The sequence below is a fragment of the Bos javanicus genome, chromosome 17 (genome assembly GCF_032452875.1).
Source record: "Bos javanicus breed banteng chromosome 17, ARS-OSU_banteng_1.0, whole genome shotgun sequence".
Classification (NCBI taxonomy): domain Eukaryota; kingdom Metazoa; phylum Chordata; class Mammalia; order Artiodactyla; family Bovidae; genus Bos; species Bos javanicus.
The window spans coordinates 69,334,322-69,349,788 of NC_083884.1; the positions used below are offsets into that span (position 1 = coordinate 69,334,322).

Consider the following 15,467-nt stretch of genomic DNA (forward strand, 5'->3'; position numbering starts at 1 on the left):
TAGCAAAACCAATGCGTCAAGCGCCTGTCTGCCTCGCTGCTTCAGACGCTCATCCCAACCATGTGCAAATAAATGGCACCAGCATCTGGGGTGATTTGTCAAGGTCCAGCTGGGCAGGGGCCCTGGCTTCCGCCGACAGACTCCGGGCCAGGCCAAATGCGGGGGCTCAGCCCAGCAAATGCCCCGCCGCTGATCCGTCACCGATCGGCCACATTCTGGGTGGCCCAGGAATTGGGAAGTCTGGCAGCCACGGCCATGCTGGGAGCTGGTTGGCCCTGGCTGTGGGGGGTCTTTTGAGGAACAAGGCCTGAGGCCCACTTGCTTCAGTGCAACAGGGCTCGGTAGTGGCATTATCACTTGTTTCTTCCTGTTTGTGATCCCTTGATTTCGGAAGATTTAATGGAATGTATATGTGACCAAGAGCCACTGAGTTCTGGCTCTGGTGTGGCCACTGGCCGGCCGGCCGTGGGAGGCTGTGAGATGGAGAAAACACCCCTGTTGGGACCAAGGACCCCGTGAAGGCCAGGGCTCAGCCTGCGTGTCCAGTCCCTGGTCGCCCACCTCCCGGCTGTGGCCTGGGCAGCCACCTTTACGTCTCAGTGCCCGGCCGCCCTCCCTGGCACTATGGGACTGGAAACTGCACCTGCCCACTCCCTAGGGTGGCGGCTGCGGGTCATGGTAAGGGCTGGACAGCAGGGCCTCATGCTGGCCCCTCCTTCCACAGGCAGGGAGTGGAGGCTCAGAGAGCGGGGTGATGGTCTCCGGCCACACAGCAAGGTAGAGCAAGATCAGGAGGGCTTAAAGTGGGAGGCAAGCACGAAAGACTGATGAACAGAGCACCGTCCTGCCCTCTTCCTCTCCTGATGGCGGCCATCGCTGGACTAGGACGGCGGGGCTGGGTGGGGGGCAGGGGCGGGGAGGGGAAGAGGTCACAGGCCGGGCACGGATCCTTTCTTGAAAGGGTCAAAAATTTTATTCGAGGGCCTTTTTTGTTTTCTGTTTGTGAATATACAAGCTTCCCACTGTCCGGGAGAAAGCGAGGTGGTATCTGGCTGCACAAGGTTTGGGAGGCTGGCCCTGGGGCTCTGTTCCCGTCCCTTCGCCTGCTCGCTGGCCTCGCGGTTCTTCAGCCGCGGGCTAAGGCACTGTGTGTTCTGCAGGAAGGCGCTCACGGCTGGCTGGTGGATGACGAATGAGGTGGCCTTCTCAGGGGCTGCGAAGCTGAGGCTGTCGAGGGGTAGACTAGAACTTGGGGCCCTGGCAGGGGGCCGACTGGCGAGGAGGCCCGGACCTCCCTCTGGTCCCGGCGCAGCAGTCTCACGATGGAATCATGCCTTTACTTCTCTTGCGGTCAGCCATGGTCCTCCGGTTGTGGTTGGCTCGGGTGGCCTTGCTGGCTTCCTTCTTCCTGCGTTCCTGCATGGTCTCTCGGCTCTGCCCGTGGCCCCGGGGGCTGCCGGCCACCACTGTGGAGCTGTCATGCCGGTACCTGGGGGAGGAACAACCCGCCCCCAGAAGAATCCATCAGCCAGAGGAGGTGGCCCTGACCAGAAGGGGAAGAGCCCGCTGCCTTCCTCCGAGATCCCCAGGAACAGACACCAAGCTTGGGCCAGGACACCCCTGTGCCAGCTTGAGGTCGGAGGAGAAATGGAGTCTGCCACCCACTGGCTGTGTGACCTTTGGCAAATTATTTAACACGTCTGGGCCTCAGTTCCTTCATCTATAAAATAAGGACAATGACAAGACTAGCTACTTCCTAGATCTGTGGCCAGAGCAACATGTTAACACATGTAAAGCACTTGGGGGGTGTGTGTGGGCTTCCTGGGTGGTGGGCTGGGGCTTCCCCTGCCCATTGACAATGGCGCCGTAAGCGCTCACCCCTTCCTGGCCAGGAAGGCCACACGTCTGGCTTCCGCTTTCTCCCGTAGCACTGCAGGGTCCTGCACAAAGTGGTCGGGCTGTGGAGAAGAAGGGAGAAAAGATCATGAGCTGCCCCCTTTCCCGAAGCTGGGCTGTATCTGGCCCCATCTTGGAGATGCCCCCCATGCCAGGAGCCGGGGGGCAGCCACAGCACAGCAGGGCAATGCCCCAGAACCTGGCTGGTTGTTCTGGTCCAAGGTCTCCACCTGAAGCCCCCTCCTCTGACCCTTGGCCTTCCTCGTGCCCATTCGTGGCAGAGGTGGCTGACGGGTAGTCACAGCTGGAGCCGGATGATGACAAGGGGGAGTGAGGGGGGAGGCCAGGAGGGGGTTCTCTAGAGACCACGGGGAGCCTGGAACCCAGCAGAGCTGCCCAGACACTGGTGCTTCCCCTCGCTGGCACCAAGGCTGGGGGAGACCGGGACCCAAGGACCACAGACAGACTGTGGGGGCCTGGGCTGTGTCAAAAACACAACACAACAAGGGGAATCAGTAACCTGTGGAAACGGCAGGATTTGACATAAAAACCTGAGCTAACCCCTTGCCTGGAAAGAGGGAAAGCTCTGGGAGGTCCAGGCCTCTGCCGTGCCGAGGAGCCCCTGGGCAGGGGTGCCTGCTGGCCCAGGCCTCAGTGTCCATCAGGCCCTGCCACTCACTGACGTTGGCGGCCCGGCCCTGGACACAACTGAACCTGTCACCCTGGTGGGAGGATGCTGTGGCGGGGGTGGGGAGGGAAGGATCCAGGGGCTCTCATCTGTTTTCCATGAGGCATTAAGATTTCAGTAGAAGAAAAAGTTTAGTGGCTAAAAAACAGAAAATGTTCAAACCCATCATCACAGATGACCTTGGGCTCTAACGCCTCTCTGATGTCGAGAACTGCCAACCTGGGCATGGAGGCTGGCCCCCAGGTTCCTGGGCCTAATGAACCCAGCAGCTCAAAGGCCTGGCCTCTGATCCTTCCCCTGGGCCCTTGAGGGGCCTTGGAAGAGGCTTCTAAGCCGGTAGCTCTTCAAGCAGACATCCTGGGCTCAAAGGGACCCCCTTTCCGGGCAGTGATGCTGAAGATGCCTCAGGGCCAGGCTCTGGGAAGTGGGGCGCAGCCCCTGGCTCACCCCTCAGAACCGTACCCTCCCCTCCATCTGCTAGTTGTCAACCAGGTACCTTGGGGGCTTCAACTGTAGCCTCCTCCTCCTCTTCCTCCTCGTCCTCCTGCCCTTCACCGGGCACTCTGGTTCTCAGCACCTGAGGGATGGTGAAGGGCCTGAGGATTGAGACAGAAAGGGAGATCAAAGACTAGATTAAACCCGGAGAGTGGAGGCTCCAAGGGAGGAGGGGGTCCTGCTGAGAGGGCCCACCAGGACTGGAAACCAAAGTGCTTTTGAAGTCAGCTTTGCGCCCGCCCCTGGACTCTGTGTGGGTACCAAGGTCTGAGGTGGGGGCTTCTGGGAGGCTGAGCTGAGTCCTGGGGCAGGGGTGGTCTCCAGTCCTCTCTCGTCAGGGCGGCACTGCCTTTACTGGGGGAATTGGGGAACCTCCCTAAGATCCCACTGGGGAAAGTTTTCTGCAGTTAAGAAGAAAAATGGAAAACTGCACGAGACCCAGTTGATGGCTCCTCGCTCAGGGTGGGCTGGACCAACCGGCCAGGGGGCTGGCTAGGGGCTGGAGGGAGCACTGGACCAGGAGTCGGGAGGCTGGGGTTCAGGCCCCGGTTTGGTCACTGACTTGTTCGCGAGATCTGTATAAACCAGAGGCTGGGGGAGGGCCGCCCACACCCCCGACGTCGACAGCCTCACCTGCGGCTGATGAGCTCGTCATCCGAGTCCGCATCGTTGGCGCCCACCTGGTTGCCATCGTATGTGTCGTCGTACTCATCCTCGTAGTCGTCCCCGCGGTAGGGCGAGCCCTCCCCGGGCTCCAGCGGCACCTGCGACGGCCGAAGCGTGGGTCCGCGGGGCCCGGGCTGGCGGCCGGGGACGCCTACCCCCCGCCCGCCCCGCCCCCTCCCCTCGCCAGCCCCGCCCACCTCCTCCACCACCACGCTGTACTGCTCATAGCGCTGCCGCTGCGCCTGCACCTCCCGCTTGTCGTTCAGCAGGCTCCGCGCGCTCTCTTCCTTCCTGACGTCGAGAGGGAACAGCGGGGAGACACGAAGGAAAGCCATCAGGCTTCGAGGGCAGCGGGAGGGGGCCGTAGCGCGAGGGTCCAGACAGACCACCGCTCACTTCTCCCGCCTCTGGCCGCCGCAAACTGAGATCAAGCACCGGCGGGGGGCGGGGGGCTCACCAGGTCCAGCCACTTCCGAGGCCCCCCTCCCCAAGGAGCAGCTGTTAGAGTGTAACACCTGTCCCCTCCTTTCAGCCGGGAGACTCCCCTTCGAGGCGTCCACCCCGGAGAAACGTTGGCCCCCAGCGCAGAGAGGTCTGATTGGAGATTTTCTTTTCAGCACTGTGTGTAACAATGAAAAACGAGAGCAACTCATGTCCATCATGGCCCAAGGACAGGGGCCACTGACGCTGGGTGGCAGTTCTCAAGAGCGACAATTTGTGCTGATGGAGACAGAATTCTAAGACATCCTCCAGGGGAAAAAAGCAAGCGCAGAGAAACACACAGTGTGATCTCATCTGTGTGAAAAGCAGAGGGCAGACCAGACCTGTCCTCTCCTGCGAGGACGTCCTTATCTATGCACAGGAATAGAGACAGAGGGCTGGTAGGGCCCCACCCCCAACCTGGGCTGCTCTGAAGAGGGGCCTGGGGTCACTGGAATCATTTCAAAGGAACAAAACCTGAAGAAACAGCGAGCCCACGGGTGGCTTTCGTAGTCAGCTCGGGGAGCCCCAGCCCCTCCCTCTCACCCCGCTTTTCAGCCCAGGGACCCTGTCTGGCCTGCGGTTCAATCTCTCATGTCAGGTGGCACGGTGAGAAAAGTCTGGAAGTTTGACTGCCGTCCTGTCACAGGGGAGGCCAGCCGGGGGCGGGGAGGGACGTGTTTGGGAACACAGCGAGCTGCAGCACAGCCGCGGGGACTCGGGACTCTGGACTCGAGGCTTTGCAAATCTGTAGAAGAACCTGGCTTGTCGGACACACAGGCCTGTGCAGTGTAGTTTCTAGCCCTGCAGGGGAAAATCAATATGAGGTGCCAGGCAAGAAAATCCAGCTTAGCTGTGAAACTGGGCCTCTGGAATGTATCAGGGGTAGGGGGAAAAAAAAAGAAGAGGCACAAAGCCCGCAGCGTCCATAAAAATCTTCTATTAACAGGCTTTTAGTGCGGGGAGGGCCAGGTGCCTGAGTCTGTCGAGCTGTGTCTGGCCTGGGAGCCTGGGGCAGATCAGAACTGGGGCTGCCAGCACAGTGGGTTAGGACCTGCTTCCTTCAACTTTTTTTTAGTTTTTTGTTTTTATTTGGTTGCGCTGGGTCTTAGTTGCAACATGTGGTATCTAGTTCTCTGACCAGGGATCGAACCCAGGCCCCCTGCATTGGGAGCACAGTCTTAGCCACTGGACCACCAGGGAAGGCCCCCTTCAACGGTTTTTAATAAGGGGTTACTATGAGCTGGGCTGGGGAGAGATTCAGAAGAGTAAGATCTGGATTTGCCCTCATGGAACTCAGTCTAGCGGCAAAGAGCAGAAGTGTGCTAGATGAAGGCACATACGTCCTGGAAACACAGGGAAAGTAGAAATGGATGGGGGTGCAGGGGGCTGAGTCGGGGGGTCGGGGGAGGCGCTGGAGAAGGAGTCTTGGAAGCTCCCTGATGTGGAGATGTTTGGTCTGGACCAGGGAACCATCTCGGGCCACAGGAATCTCACCTCATGCCAGAAGAGGGAGCCTGTGACCGTGGCCTCGGCCCTTAGCAGGCGCTCTCTCTGCCAAGCTGAGGGGTGGAGAGGAGAGAGGTAGAGAGGAAGTGAAGGGGCCAAGCTCGTTCAGGTGGAGCCTTCAGGTGAAAGCGCACCCATTCAATCAACAGAGGCTTCCTGAGGTCCTGCCAGGTGCCAGGCCCCGCGCTGGGCCAGGGGACCCAGGCTGAATGAGCACTGTCACATTCTCTCTGCCCCATCCCACGGCCCCCGGTCCACCCGGTCCCCAGTGCGGACAGAGGGAGGTTCTTTCACGCTGCGTGGCCTCTGGTTATGTGGCTCCCCGGCAGGACCACAGAGAAGGCTGGCAAAGTGCCCCTGCCTCAGCTGGGTCCTAGGAGAGGACACAGGTAAGGCCAGGGTACCTCGTCCAGGAAGGCTCTGGGCCCATGACCTCATATGAAGCCAGAGAAGGAAGGAAAGAAAGAAAGGGGCAAAAGCAGCCAGGAGCAGACACACCCGAGGGCCAGGTCAGCCAAGCCGCGGGAGCGCCAGAGCCTGTCTGGAGCAGGGCGCGTCCTCTGCCTCCCTCAAGTCCAGGTACATGCGGGCTCCCCTGGGGCTCAACCACCTTTCTCCTCCTCACCTCCTCCAGCCTGTCCTTCAAGATTGGCCCTCAAATTGGCCCTTAGAGGGGTGACACTCTCCTTTGAATTTCTAAAGGGTCTGCAGAGGCAGTAAAGCCCTCCTATTCCAGGTGAGGAATCAGGGGATCCAGAGAGGCCAAGTAACCCTTCCAAGGTCACACAGCTTCCACCAGCATAGCCGGGGCCAGAATATAGGTCTCCTGACTCAAGTCTGCTTGGCTATTTCCTGAGCGGTGTGATCACAGGCCGGCCCCTTATCCTTGCTGAGACTTGATCTTGCCTCCAGGGATGATGCAAGGATGAAATCAGACGATGCCCAGAAGTGGACCTGGCACCTGCTGAGCTTCACAAAGGGAATCCAGTCTCTCTGACTACAGGACTTGTCAGAGCCTTTAATGGGCTAATGTGCTCTCCAGTGAGGCACACAGGGTGCGTAAGCATTTTTGGCAACAGAACTAATCTGAAAGAGAATGCCTTATCTTCTGGGGCACCACTGTCGAAAGGAGTCAGGGGGCCCTGCGTTACCCTCACCGCCTCCTTCCCTAGCTACGATACACCTGCAGCGCGTGTGCTTAGCGCCGACCTAACAAGCCCCTCACCTCACCCCCATTCCTAGCAGCTCCTCGTTTTGCTCAGGTCCTTCCTCTCCCCTCTTCTCCGGGAGCCCTGGAGCCCAGCTCCCCAGTGAGATGTGAGGAGGCTTGGGGGGCCACTGGGAAAGGTCTCCTGGTCTCTAAGAGAGGTGCAGAAAGACTTGACCCTGACTTCCTGGTGGCCTGGTCATTTCTGGATGTCATGCTGCGGCCACCCAGGGGCCACGAGAAAGCAAGATGCAGCCTTGAAGACGTGCCTGCACCACAGGTCAGCTGCGCTCAACTGCCCTACCCTGCGCCTGCCTGTCCCACATGGGGACAGAGTTCCTCATTTCTTGAGCCATTTAGGGCTCAAGTATCTGGTTTAACGACGCACATACGTTTTAACTCGAGGGTGATCTGCCTTGTGCTGCTTGATTTCTCACGTGTTCTGTGAAGACAGGGCCCAGGCCCTAAGCTCCCTGCCCTGCCCACATCAGGACGGGTGACCCCACTGAGGCCTGTACGTGCACCTCCCAGCACCTCTCCACTCTGTCGCATCTTGATTGATGGTCTAAGTCATTCCCAACATCTCTGTGCCGTGGGAGGGCGAGGCCTGGGTGCCCCGTTCCCCGTGGGAGGGCGAGGCCTGGGTGCCCCATTCCCCGTGGGAGGGCGAGGCCTGGGTGCCCCGTTCCCCGTGTCTCCCAGTGTGTCGAGCACAGGATCTGGCCATAGTCAATCACTTAATAAATATTTGCTGAGTGGATAAATAAATAATGCGCATATGAACAGAGCCCCTGCCTCTCTGTAAACCCCAACCCCTGGGCTGCCCAGCACGAGGCCAGGAAACGTCTGCCGCGGTTTCTGCCTGGGCAGCCGGGCGCCCCTTGGAGCAGGGGGACAGCCCTCGCCGTGCGCCCCTCTCCTGCAGCAGGGCCTGGAAGGGCGGCCACTGAGGCGGGACAACACGGCCAGCCTCAGATCTGGGGATGTCGCAACGTGCGTGACTAAGCAGTCTGCAATAGCTTCCTGTCCAGCCAGCCAGATGGCTTTAGAGTTGCCCTGTGCCAGGTCCCCGAGCCCTCAGACGGCCACTCTACCAGCGCTGGACGGTCCTGGGAGCAGGGAACAGCTTGTGCTTCTAGCACTGGGGCTCCTGTCCCAAGAATCGGGCAGGGCCCTCTCCCCTCTCTGCCCCTCACTGCCTCCATCTACGTGATGAGGGAGAAGGCACGCTGGACTTGCCCAGTGGCCCCCAGCTTTGTAGATTCCATGAAATGGCTCCATTAACACTGCAGGGCTGGCACTGGGCTGGCAGCATCTGATCCTGCCACCACGCCATGGGGCTGCTGACTCTCAGTCCCTCCAAGGGGTCCCGAATCCAAAGCCAGGGGATCCTTCCAGAACATACACTGTACTGGTGAAGGGGACCCTTGCCATGCTCCCCATGGCCTCGGGGCCACCGACCCTGCTGTTCGGTCCGCCTGGAAAGCTTCTCCTGCCCGCTCTGCACAACTGACCCTCCCTCGTCCTTCCACCGTCCGCCCCAAGGCATTGTCTCCGAGAAGCCTTTCTGCCTGAACTAAAGCCCCAACTAGAGGCTTGGGAGTCTGCACGCCTCCACCTTGGACAATCTGTTTAATCTGTGAGTTCACGGGGCTTGTTTGCCAAGCTGATCAGTGCAAACGCCACGTGGGCAGGGCCCGTGTCTGTTCCACCCCCCACCATGTCCCCAGCACCTTATAAATCCAGGGCCTAGAAGCACCGGGCAAATATTTGTTGAATAAGTGAATAAATCATGAATGGACTTTTCAATGCCAAAAAAGTACGAAGGACATAGACCAAAAATAAGTAGAAAGGCCTTCAAATGTAATATACTCATTTGGGCAGAGGCCTTCATTCTCCCGTTGTGTCCCTGGGTGGAGAGGCGCCAGTCAGGGAGCACTGCTGAGGAGCACTCACCAGCTCTCCCACCCGGGAACTCCTCCAAAGATGGGACAAGGGACGAGGGGCTGGTTTGGCCCTGCTGGCCTTTTGCTGTCAAGGAGGACTCACTAACTCTGCGCACAGGGTTGGAGCCTGAAGCCAGACTGTTAGAGGCCCGGAGCCCGGCTGCAGGGAGCATACTGATCTGGGGTATGGGGGAGCCCCAGGCGGAAGCTCTGTGATCACTTCCATCAAGATGACGGCCCTGGGTTTCTGTCGTCCTCTCTGCACTTGCAGAGTTGGGGTTTCTGGGGCCCCACGGCCCACCGGACTCACCTCCTGCCCTTGTGCACCCGGCTCAGGTCCACCGAGTCCCTGCTGAACACATCAAACTCGTCATTCTGGAAGACGTTGTGACGAGACGTCAGCAGGGGCGTCGGGTCCGGCTTCACCTGTCTGGGGGGTGGCACAGAAATCCATTTCGGGGGGATGCTCCTGCTCCCACGTGCGGTCCGTGAGAGCCTCCGCTCCCCAGCAACAGCCACACCTGGGACACAGGCTAAAAACCTGCCCAAGCCTGCCCCGGCCTGGGGAGGGGGCCGCCCTGCACACGTGCCACTCACACAGGTGTGTTCCCGACAGCCCTGCAAGACAGAGGTCACTTGAGCTCGGTTTTTTTCTTTTTGCCTTGGTGCCTTCACCTGTAAAATGGGCACATGGAGGCTGAGGAGTTGGTTCAAAGGCAGAGGTAGCTTCGTTCTGGAAGTTATTCACTCATTCATTCAACAAACAACATTTATTCATGGAAGAAACATCCATTTACTCTCATTCCTGTTGCCCCTGGGGGCTTTAGGGAAGCAGTGGGCCCAACTCAGGAAGGGTGGGTGTGGGGGAATTCCCTGATAGTCCAAGGGTTGGGACTCCACACTCTCACTGCCGAGGGCCCTGGTTCAATCCCTGCTCAGGGAACCAAGATCCTGCAAGCTGCGGTCAAAAAAGCCCCAAAAAACAAAGGAAAAGGGTGGGTATGAAGGAAGTGAGAAGCTTGGCTGTGCTCCCTCAGTGACCAGGCAGGCAGCAACATCAGAGCTCAGAGGGCTGTAACCCCTCAGTTGCCCCCCGCACCCCATCTCCCAGGAGGTGGAGCAGGGAGGCCCAGCGGTGCCCACTCTGCGCTGCAGGGGGCATGCGAGGACCTCTGGGGGCCTGAGGTTTCTGTTTCCCCAAAGAGGACGTTAGCTTCCGTGGCTGGGAACTGCCCCTGTGGGGAAGTACCAAGTACGGGACACATGAGAAAGAGGAGTGGGAGGCAGAGGAGATGGGAAGGGCCCTGACGAGGACCCCGGGGCAGTCTGGGCACCGCGAGCTTCCTCCCACCCACTGCTCCTACCTGTCCAGGCCGCGGTCCAGTTGGCTGAGGGTGGGGGCCAGCCGCCCTTCCAGGATGTTGTTGATCACCTGCTCGGGGTCGTAGCTGTAGTGCTCCAGGCAGGCCAGGATGAAGCCCTCGCCGAGGTCCGGCAGCAGGTCCTTCACTTGGGAGATGAGCGAGTCCAGCTCCACACCGCACACAGTGGGGCCCGGGGCTGCGGCTGCCCCCAGGCACTGCGGAAGAGACAGAGGGGATGCCTGGGCTGGGCTGGGGACAAGCCCCAAACAGCACTGGTCTCAGAGTCAGGCGACCTGGTCTGAGTCCCAGCCCTGCCCCTCCTGGCTGAGGGACCTTAGCCAAGTCTCTTAAGTCTCTCTGAGCCTCCATGTCCTTCTGTGTGAAGGGTGAGCTACGGCTTAACAGCTGAGCTGCTGCTTCTGGCTGTGTGACCTTGGGCAGGGCACTTAACCTCTCTGAACCTCAGTTTCCTCCTCATAAAGCCCCCAGACTACACCTACTTCATGGGGTTGTTTTCAAATGGTTCAAAGAGACGATACACAAAAAGTGCAGCGCACAGAGCCTGGTGTGGACGAGGCTGTCCACAAGCGGCCGTGGCTTCTGGGAGCCAGCCCCTTTCCCCCTCTGACAGCCTGACGACTGAGGTCAGAGAGGAACAGCAACCGCTGGAGCTGGCTGATGTGGAGAAGTGCCCCTTTGGCTCGGAATGGGTTAATTTTTTCAGCTTTTCAATTAAAGAAATTCACAAATCAAAAAAACAATAATAAAACTCCTCTGTGTCTGAGGCAAGAAGCCAAATGGGGAAAAGGTGGTGGGGAGGGAACCACCAATCTCCAAGGGCCTGGAACAGTGGGCACGGGGCCTGGGGCCTAACAGAAGGACAGCAGCGTCTGGCAGCGGGGCATGGGGGCCGATCACTCACTCCTCGTGGCAGCTCTGAGCACCCACGTGGAGACAGGGACCCTGCCACCCCCCCTTTACAGGGGAGGAACCAGGGCTCACGTGAGGGACATGCCTAAGGGCTCAGAGCTGGCAGGTGGCAGAATCAGGGTACACCCCTGAGCGGCCTGACCCCAGAGACTGTGTCATCTTAATTCCCACGTCACGCTGCCTCCCGACACGCAGGAGAGAGCCCTGGGTCAGTGGCCAATCAGGAGGATCACAGAGGTGGCGATGCTGGGTTCTGGCCACGTCCGGAGCGACAGCACCAGCTCAGCGGCTTCCCCTGTTTAGAGGTGCGCGCCGATGGAGAGCTCGTGTGGAAAAAGCTCCCGTGCTTCACCTTGTGGGGGGAACTGAGGACCTGACAGCTAAGCGCCTTGCCTACCTCACAGGCCGCCCAGCTCGCCCTCGGCTCAGAACCCTCCAAGGGCAGCGTGGAGCAGGCCGGCGGCTCAGAAGCTGTCAACCCCAAAACAAACCCTTTTCCTCGCGGGAACACAGAAGGGAGGTCTCCCGCTGCCCCGGCCAGTCCCATCCATCACACACCTCCTCCTCCTGGGGGAGTGAGGACGGCCCGCTGAGCACCTCTGCCTCCGCCCCGACCCCGTTAGGGTTCTCGGCTGTGGCCGAGTCTCTGGCACGCGTGGCCTTCTTCCGGTCCACCCCTTCCCAGGCACTCTCCACCGCCTGGAGGATGTAGGCGGTCCGTGTCTCGTCCCTGGGAGGACGGGTTAAGGAGTCTCTCTTCACAGCCCTCTCTCCACCCCTCACTGCATGGCTGAGGCCAGGGGCCACCTGGGCTGCACCCCACGGGCACTGCGGGCTCCTGGGCTGCCTGGGGAAACGGGCCAGCCCATGGCTGCACGAGCCTTAAAAGCCAGTACCTGCGCTCTGCAGAGAGCAACTGTGCGTAGGGCAGGGCCAGGGTCTGGCAGCCGGGGGTCCTGGGACAAGGACCCCTCAGGAGGAGGGCCCGGCGGGGGCACTGCCACCAGGCATCCTGTGCAACCCGTTGTGGGCTTTCTGCAAAAGCTGGGGGCCCACAGGGTGTCCCTGAGGCCGGACTGAGCAACCTACCCCAGCCGTCCAAATGGCCCGCAGGCCCATTCCTCCCGGCCCCTTGTCCCTCTCCAGTACCCCAGGGGCTGCCAAGTCAGACGCTGGGTAGTTGCTCTAGACTCTTTCACTCTACTTTCTTCAAAAAAAAAAAAAATTAATTAATTAATTAGGCTCTGCCAGGTCTTAGTTGCAGCACTCGGGATCTTTGGTCTTTAGTTACCGTGTGTGGGATCTAGCTCCCTAACCAGGGATCGAACCTGGGTCCCCTGCATTGGGACCACGGAGTCTTAACCACTGGGCCCCCAGGCAAGTCCCTCCCTCAGGCTGCTTCTAACCCAAGCGCCCACCACCCGAAGTCTGAGACTGACAAGGTCAACCTCCGCTTCACATCCTTCCAGGTCTCCCAGCACCTGCAGGGCTCACCCCAAACTCCTCAGCAAGGGCCACCCCAGGGCTCATCTGCCACGGCCAAACCCGGCCCCCACCAGACCCCTGCGCCTCAGCGCCTGCAGGCTGCACACAACGTCTGTGGGCTCAACACTGTGCCCCGGGGAACACTTAGTTCAGGGCGTGGCCATCTCCTATTCCTCGCACTACTCTCAACTTGGGTTTCGCTTCTGTATGGCACCCCCTCCTCCCCTTGACTCCCCTGCCTCTGAGTGACACTCTCGCTGCCTGTTTGCTTATCTGTCTCCCATCCTGCGTGAGGTCTCCGAGGGCAGGGCTGAGTCCCTCTTGGTCACACAGGCCCAGACGCTCAGCAAAGACCAGGGAAAGGAGGGCTATGTGTACCCCGAGGATCAGAGCAGTCTTCTCCTCCCAAAACAGGGAAAGCTGGCTCCCACATGTTCTGGGGCTAAACGGTCCCTCCACATCTCTGGGTCCAATCTGGTCAGGACCCAGGACCCAGGACCCAGGACCCAGGACCCAGGACCCAGGGCCGGGCCCACCCGGGGGGCCGCTGTGGAAGGATACAGGGCGGAGGAGGCCTGCTCCAGAAGGCTGACATCATCGGCCACGGGGAAGAGTGCATCGTAGTCCCGCAGGAACCTGGAGGGGGGCGGGAGTCAGAGGTGTGGTGCGGCGGGGTGTGGGGGAGCGGGAGTCAGAAGGGTGGTGCGGCAGGAGGGGGGCGGGAGTCAGAGGGGTGGTGAGGCGGGGGCGGGACTTAGAGGGTGGCGGGCACACCAGGCTGGTTTGCCACTCCCCGTGTCTGCTGCCCAACCACAAACACCAAAAGCTTAGCTCGTGGTGAGCACAAAGCAGGGGCTCTATTACGGAAGGCTTCTCCTGGGGCTGGTGGGACGACCGGGCCCCCTCCCGCTGCTACTCCCAGCTCACCTCTTCTCCTGCAGCAAGGAGCTGAAGATCTGAAGGAAGTCTTCGATGAAGCCCTGAATGTTGTCACAGCTGGAACAGGACACAGAGAAGAGGATGAGCTCACTCCCTCCAGACAGGCTTGGCTCCTTCCCCACCCGCCCCACCCCTCTGCGGCCTCCCTCTGCCACTCGAGGAAAGAGGCATTCTTCCCGGTTTCCCATCTTTGCTGGGCAACCCTGGGGCAGGGGAGGGAGCCCCGTGCAATGAGGGCAGCACCCCGGCGGGGCTTGGGGAGGGGGCTCTCCCGCCTGGGTGGGCAGAGGATCCCAAACGCCCACCTGTTTTCCAGGACTGGGAGGAGGCAGGTCTGATTCAGGAGGATGTGGAGAATCTCCAGTAGCTTCTTCTTGGAATGGGAGAGCCTCTGCCACAGATCACCTAGCAGCCTTGGAGGCCAGAAAGAAAAGTAGATCTGAGAGGCAGAAAGGCGCCAGGGGAGCTTCTTCACAGCCTTTGCAGGCGCCCCCCACCTCACCCTCCATCCCCGGGGGGCTGAGAAAGCCTCAGTTCGCTGCTGATAGCAGCTGGCAAAGGGCGACAGGCTCTGAGAGGCTGGCTGGTTCCAGGGCCACCTGTCAGCTCAGATGGTGGCTCAGGAACCAGCGGGTTCATAAGAGTCTGGAGCAACAGCTGAGGGGGAAAGGCTTCCTTGCTGCCAGGAGGCTGCTAGGTAGGGAGGGAAGCACTAGCTGAATTTGTGGGGCCTCTCGTCCCTGGCCCTTGACCGTTGACATAGAGAAGCGGGTGCCGATGCCCAGGACGGGTGGGCTGGGGCTCTCCCACAACAGCCCTCAGTTTTGTCCCCGCCTCACTTGCTGTCTTCAAGCCTCCTCTTCTTAATTGCAGACTCCAGTTCGGGAATGGCTATTTCGTAAAAGGAAGCTAGCCTGCAATGACACACACAGGGTAAAAGGCTGGATTAGTTCAGAAATCTCACACTTAGAAAAATCAAAGCACGCTCAAGGGAGCAGGAGGGCACATTTCTTCCTGCCAGGTTGTCCCCAAGATAAGTTTCTCCCTCAGCCTGGATTGCTCCGCTGTGGCTGGTCCTAGGAATAGCCTGGTGGGCAGTGACCTGGAGCTCGCCCCCTGCTCAGATGGGAATCCAAGATCCAGAGGGGCTCGTTCTCACAGAGCAATGAGCGGGCCACCCAGGATGCAGCAAGCTTTGAGGAATAGGTACAAGGTGACTTTCTTCTTGCTCAGAAACTGCCAGCAGCTCCCTACCTCCTATGATATAAGAGTGAAACTCGTCTCTCTGGTGCATCTGTACCCGGTACAGCCCAGCCAAGCTGGCTTCTCACCTCAGTAACCTCACAGCCACCTGTCCTCAACTCAGACTTAAACTCTCCATCCCCTAAATTAGGAGATTGAGATTAACATATACATACTATTACACGTGAAAGAGGTAACTAATAATGACCTACTGGACAGCACAGGGAGCCCTACCCAATGTTCTGTAACAACCTAGATGAGAAAAGAATCTGAAAAAGAATGGACACACATAGATTTTGTTGTTGTTGTTTACTTGCTAAGTTGTCCGACTCTTTGCGACCCCACGGCCCATTGCCTGCCAGGTTCCTCTGTCCATGGGATTTTCTAGGCAAGAATACTGGAGTGGGTTGCAATTTCCTTCTCCAGGAAATCTTCCCAACCACTTGTGTCTCCTTCATTGGCAGGCAGATTCTTCCCTGCTGAGCCACCAGGGAAGCCTATATATATGCATATGTATATGTGTGTGTGTATATACATGTATGTGTGTGTATATATACCTGATTCACTTTGCTGTACACTTGACACTAACAGACCACTGTAAATCAACTATACTCCAATAA

At 59.3% G+C, this 15,467-nt stretch overlaps 1 protein-coding gene across 6 annotated transcripts in view; it reads right to left on the reverse strand.

Annotated features, from left to right (window-relative positions):
• Positions 1 to 950: 950 nt before the first annotated feature.
• Positions 951 to 15,467, reverse strand: part of ASCC2 (activating signal cointegrator 1 complex subunit 2) — a 36,009-nt gene continuing 21,492 nt past the window's right edge. For all 6 annotated transcript variants that reach the window (XM_061385303.1, XM_061385302.1, XM_061385304.1 and 3 more), the window contains 12 exons: positions 14,445 to 14,519; positions 13,911 to 14,018; positions 13,594 to 13,662; positions 13,228 to 13,302; positions 11,740 to 11,911; positions 10,252 to 10,466; positions 9,198 to 9,317; positions 3,943 to 4,036; positions 3,713 to 3,843; positions 3,081 to 3,180; positions 1,879 to 1,958; positions 951 to 1,489 (listed from right to left, as the gene is read on the reverse strand). In XM_061385303.1, coding sequence (XP_061241287.1) covers positions 1,318 to 1,489; positions 1,879 to 1,958; positions 3,081 to 3,180; positions 3,713 to 3,843; positions 3,943 to 4,036; positions 9,198 to 9,317; positions 10,252 to 10,466; positions 11,740 to 11,911; positions 13,228 to 13,302; positions 13,594 to 13,662; positions 13,911 to 14,018; positions 14,445 to 14,519 — 1,411 coding nt within the window. In that variant the 3' untranslated portion in view covers positions 951 to 1,317. The remainder of the gene's footprint in view (positions 1,490 to 1,878; positions 1,959 to 3,080; positions 3,181 to 3,712; positions 3,844 to 3,942; positions 4,037 to 9,197; positions 9,318 to 10,251; positions 10,467 to 11,739; positions 11,912 to 13,227; positions 13,303 to 13,593; positions 13,663 to 13,910; positions 14,019 to 14,444; positions 14,520 to 15,467) is intronic.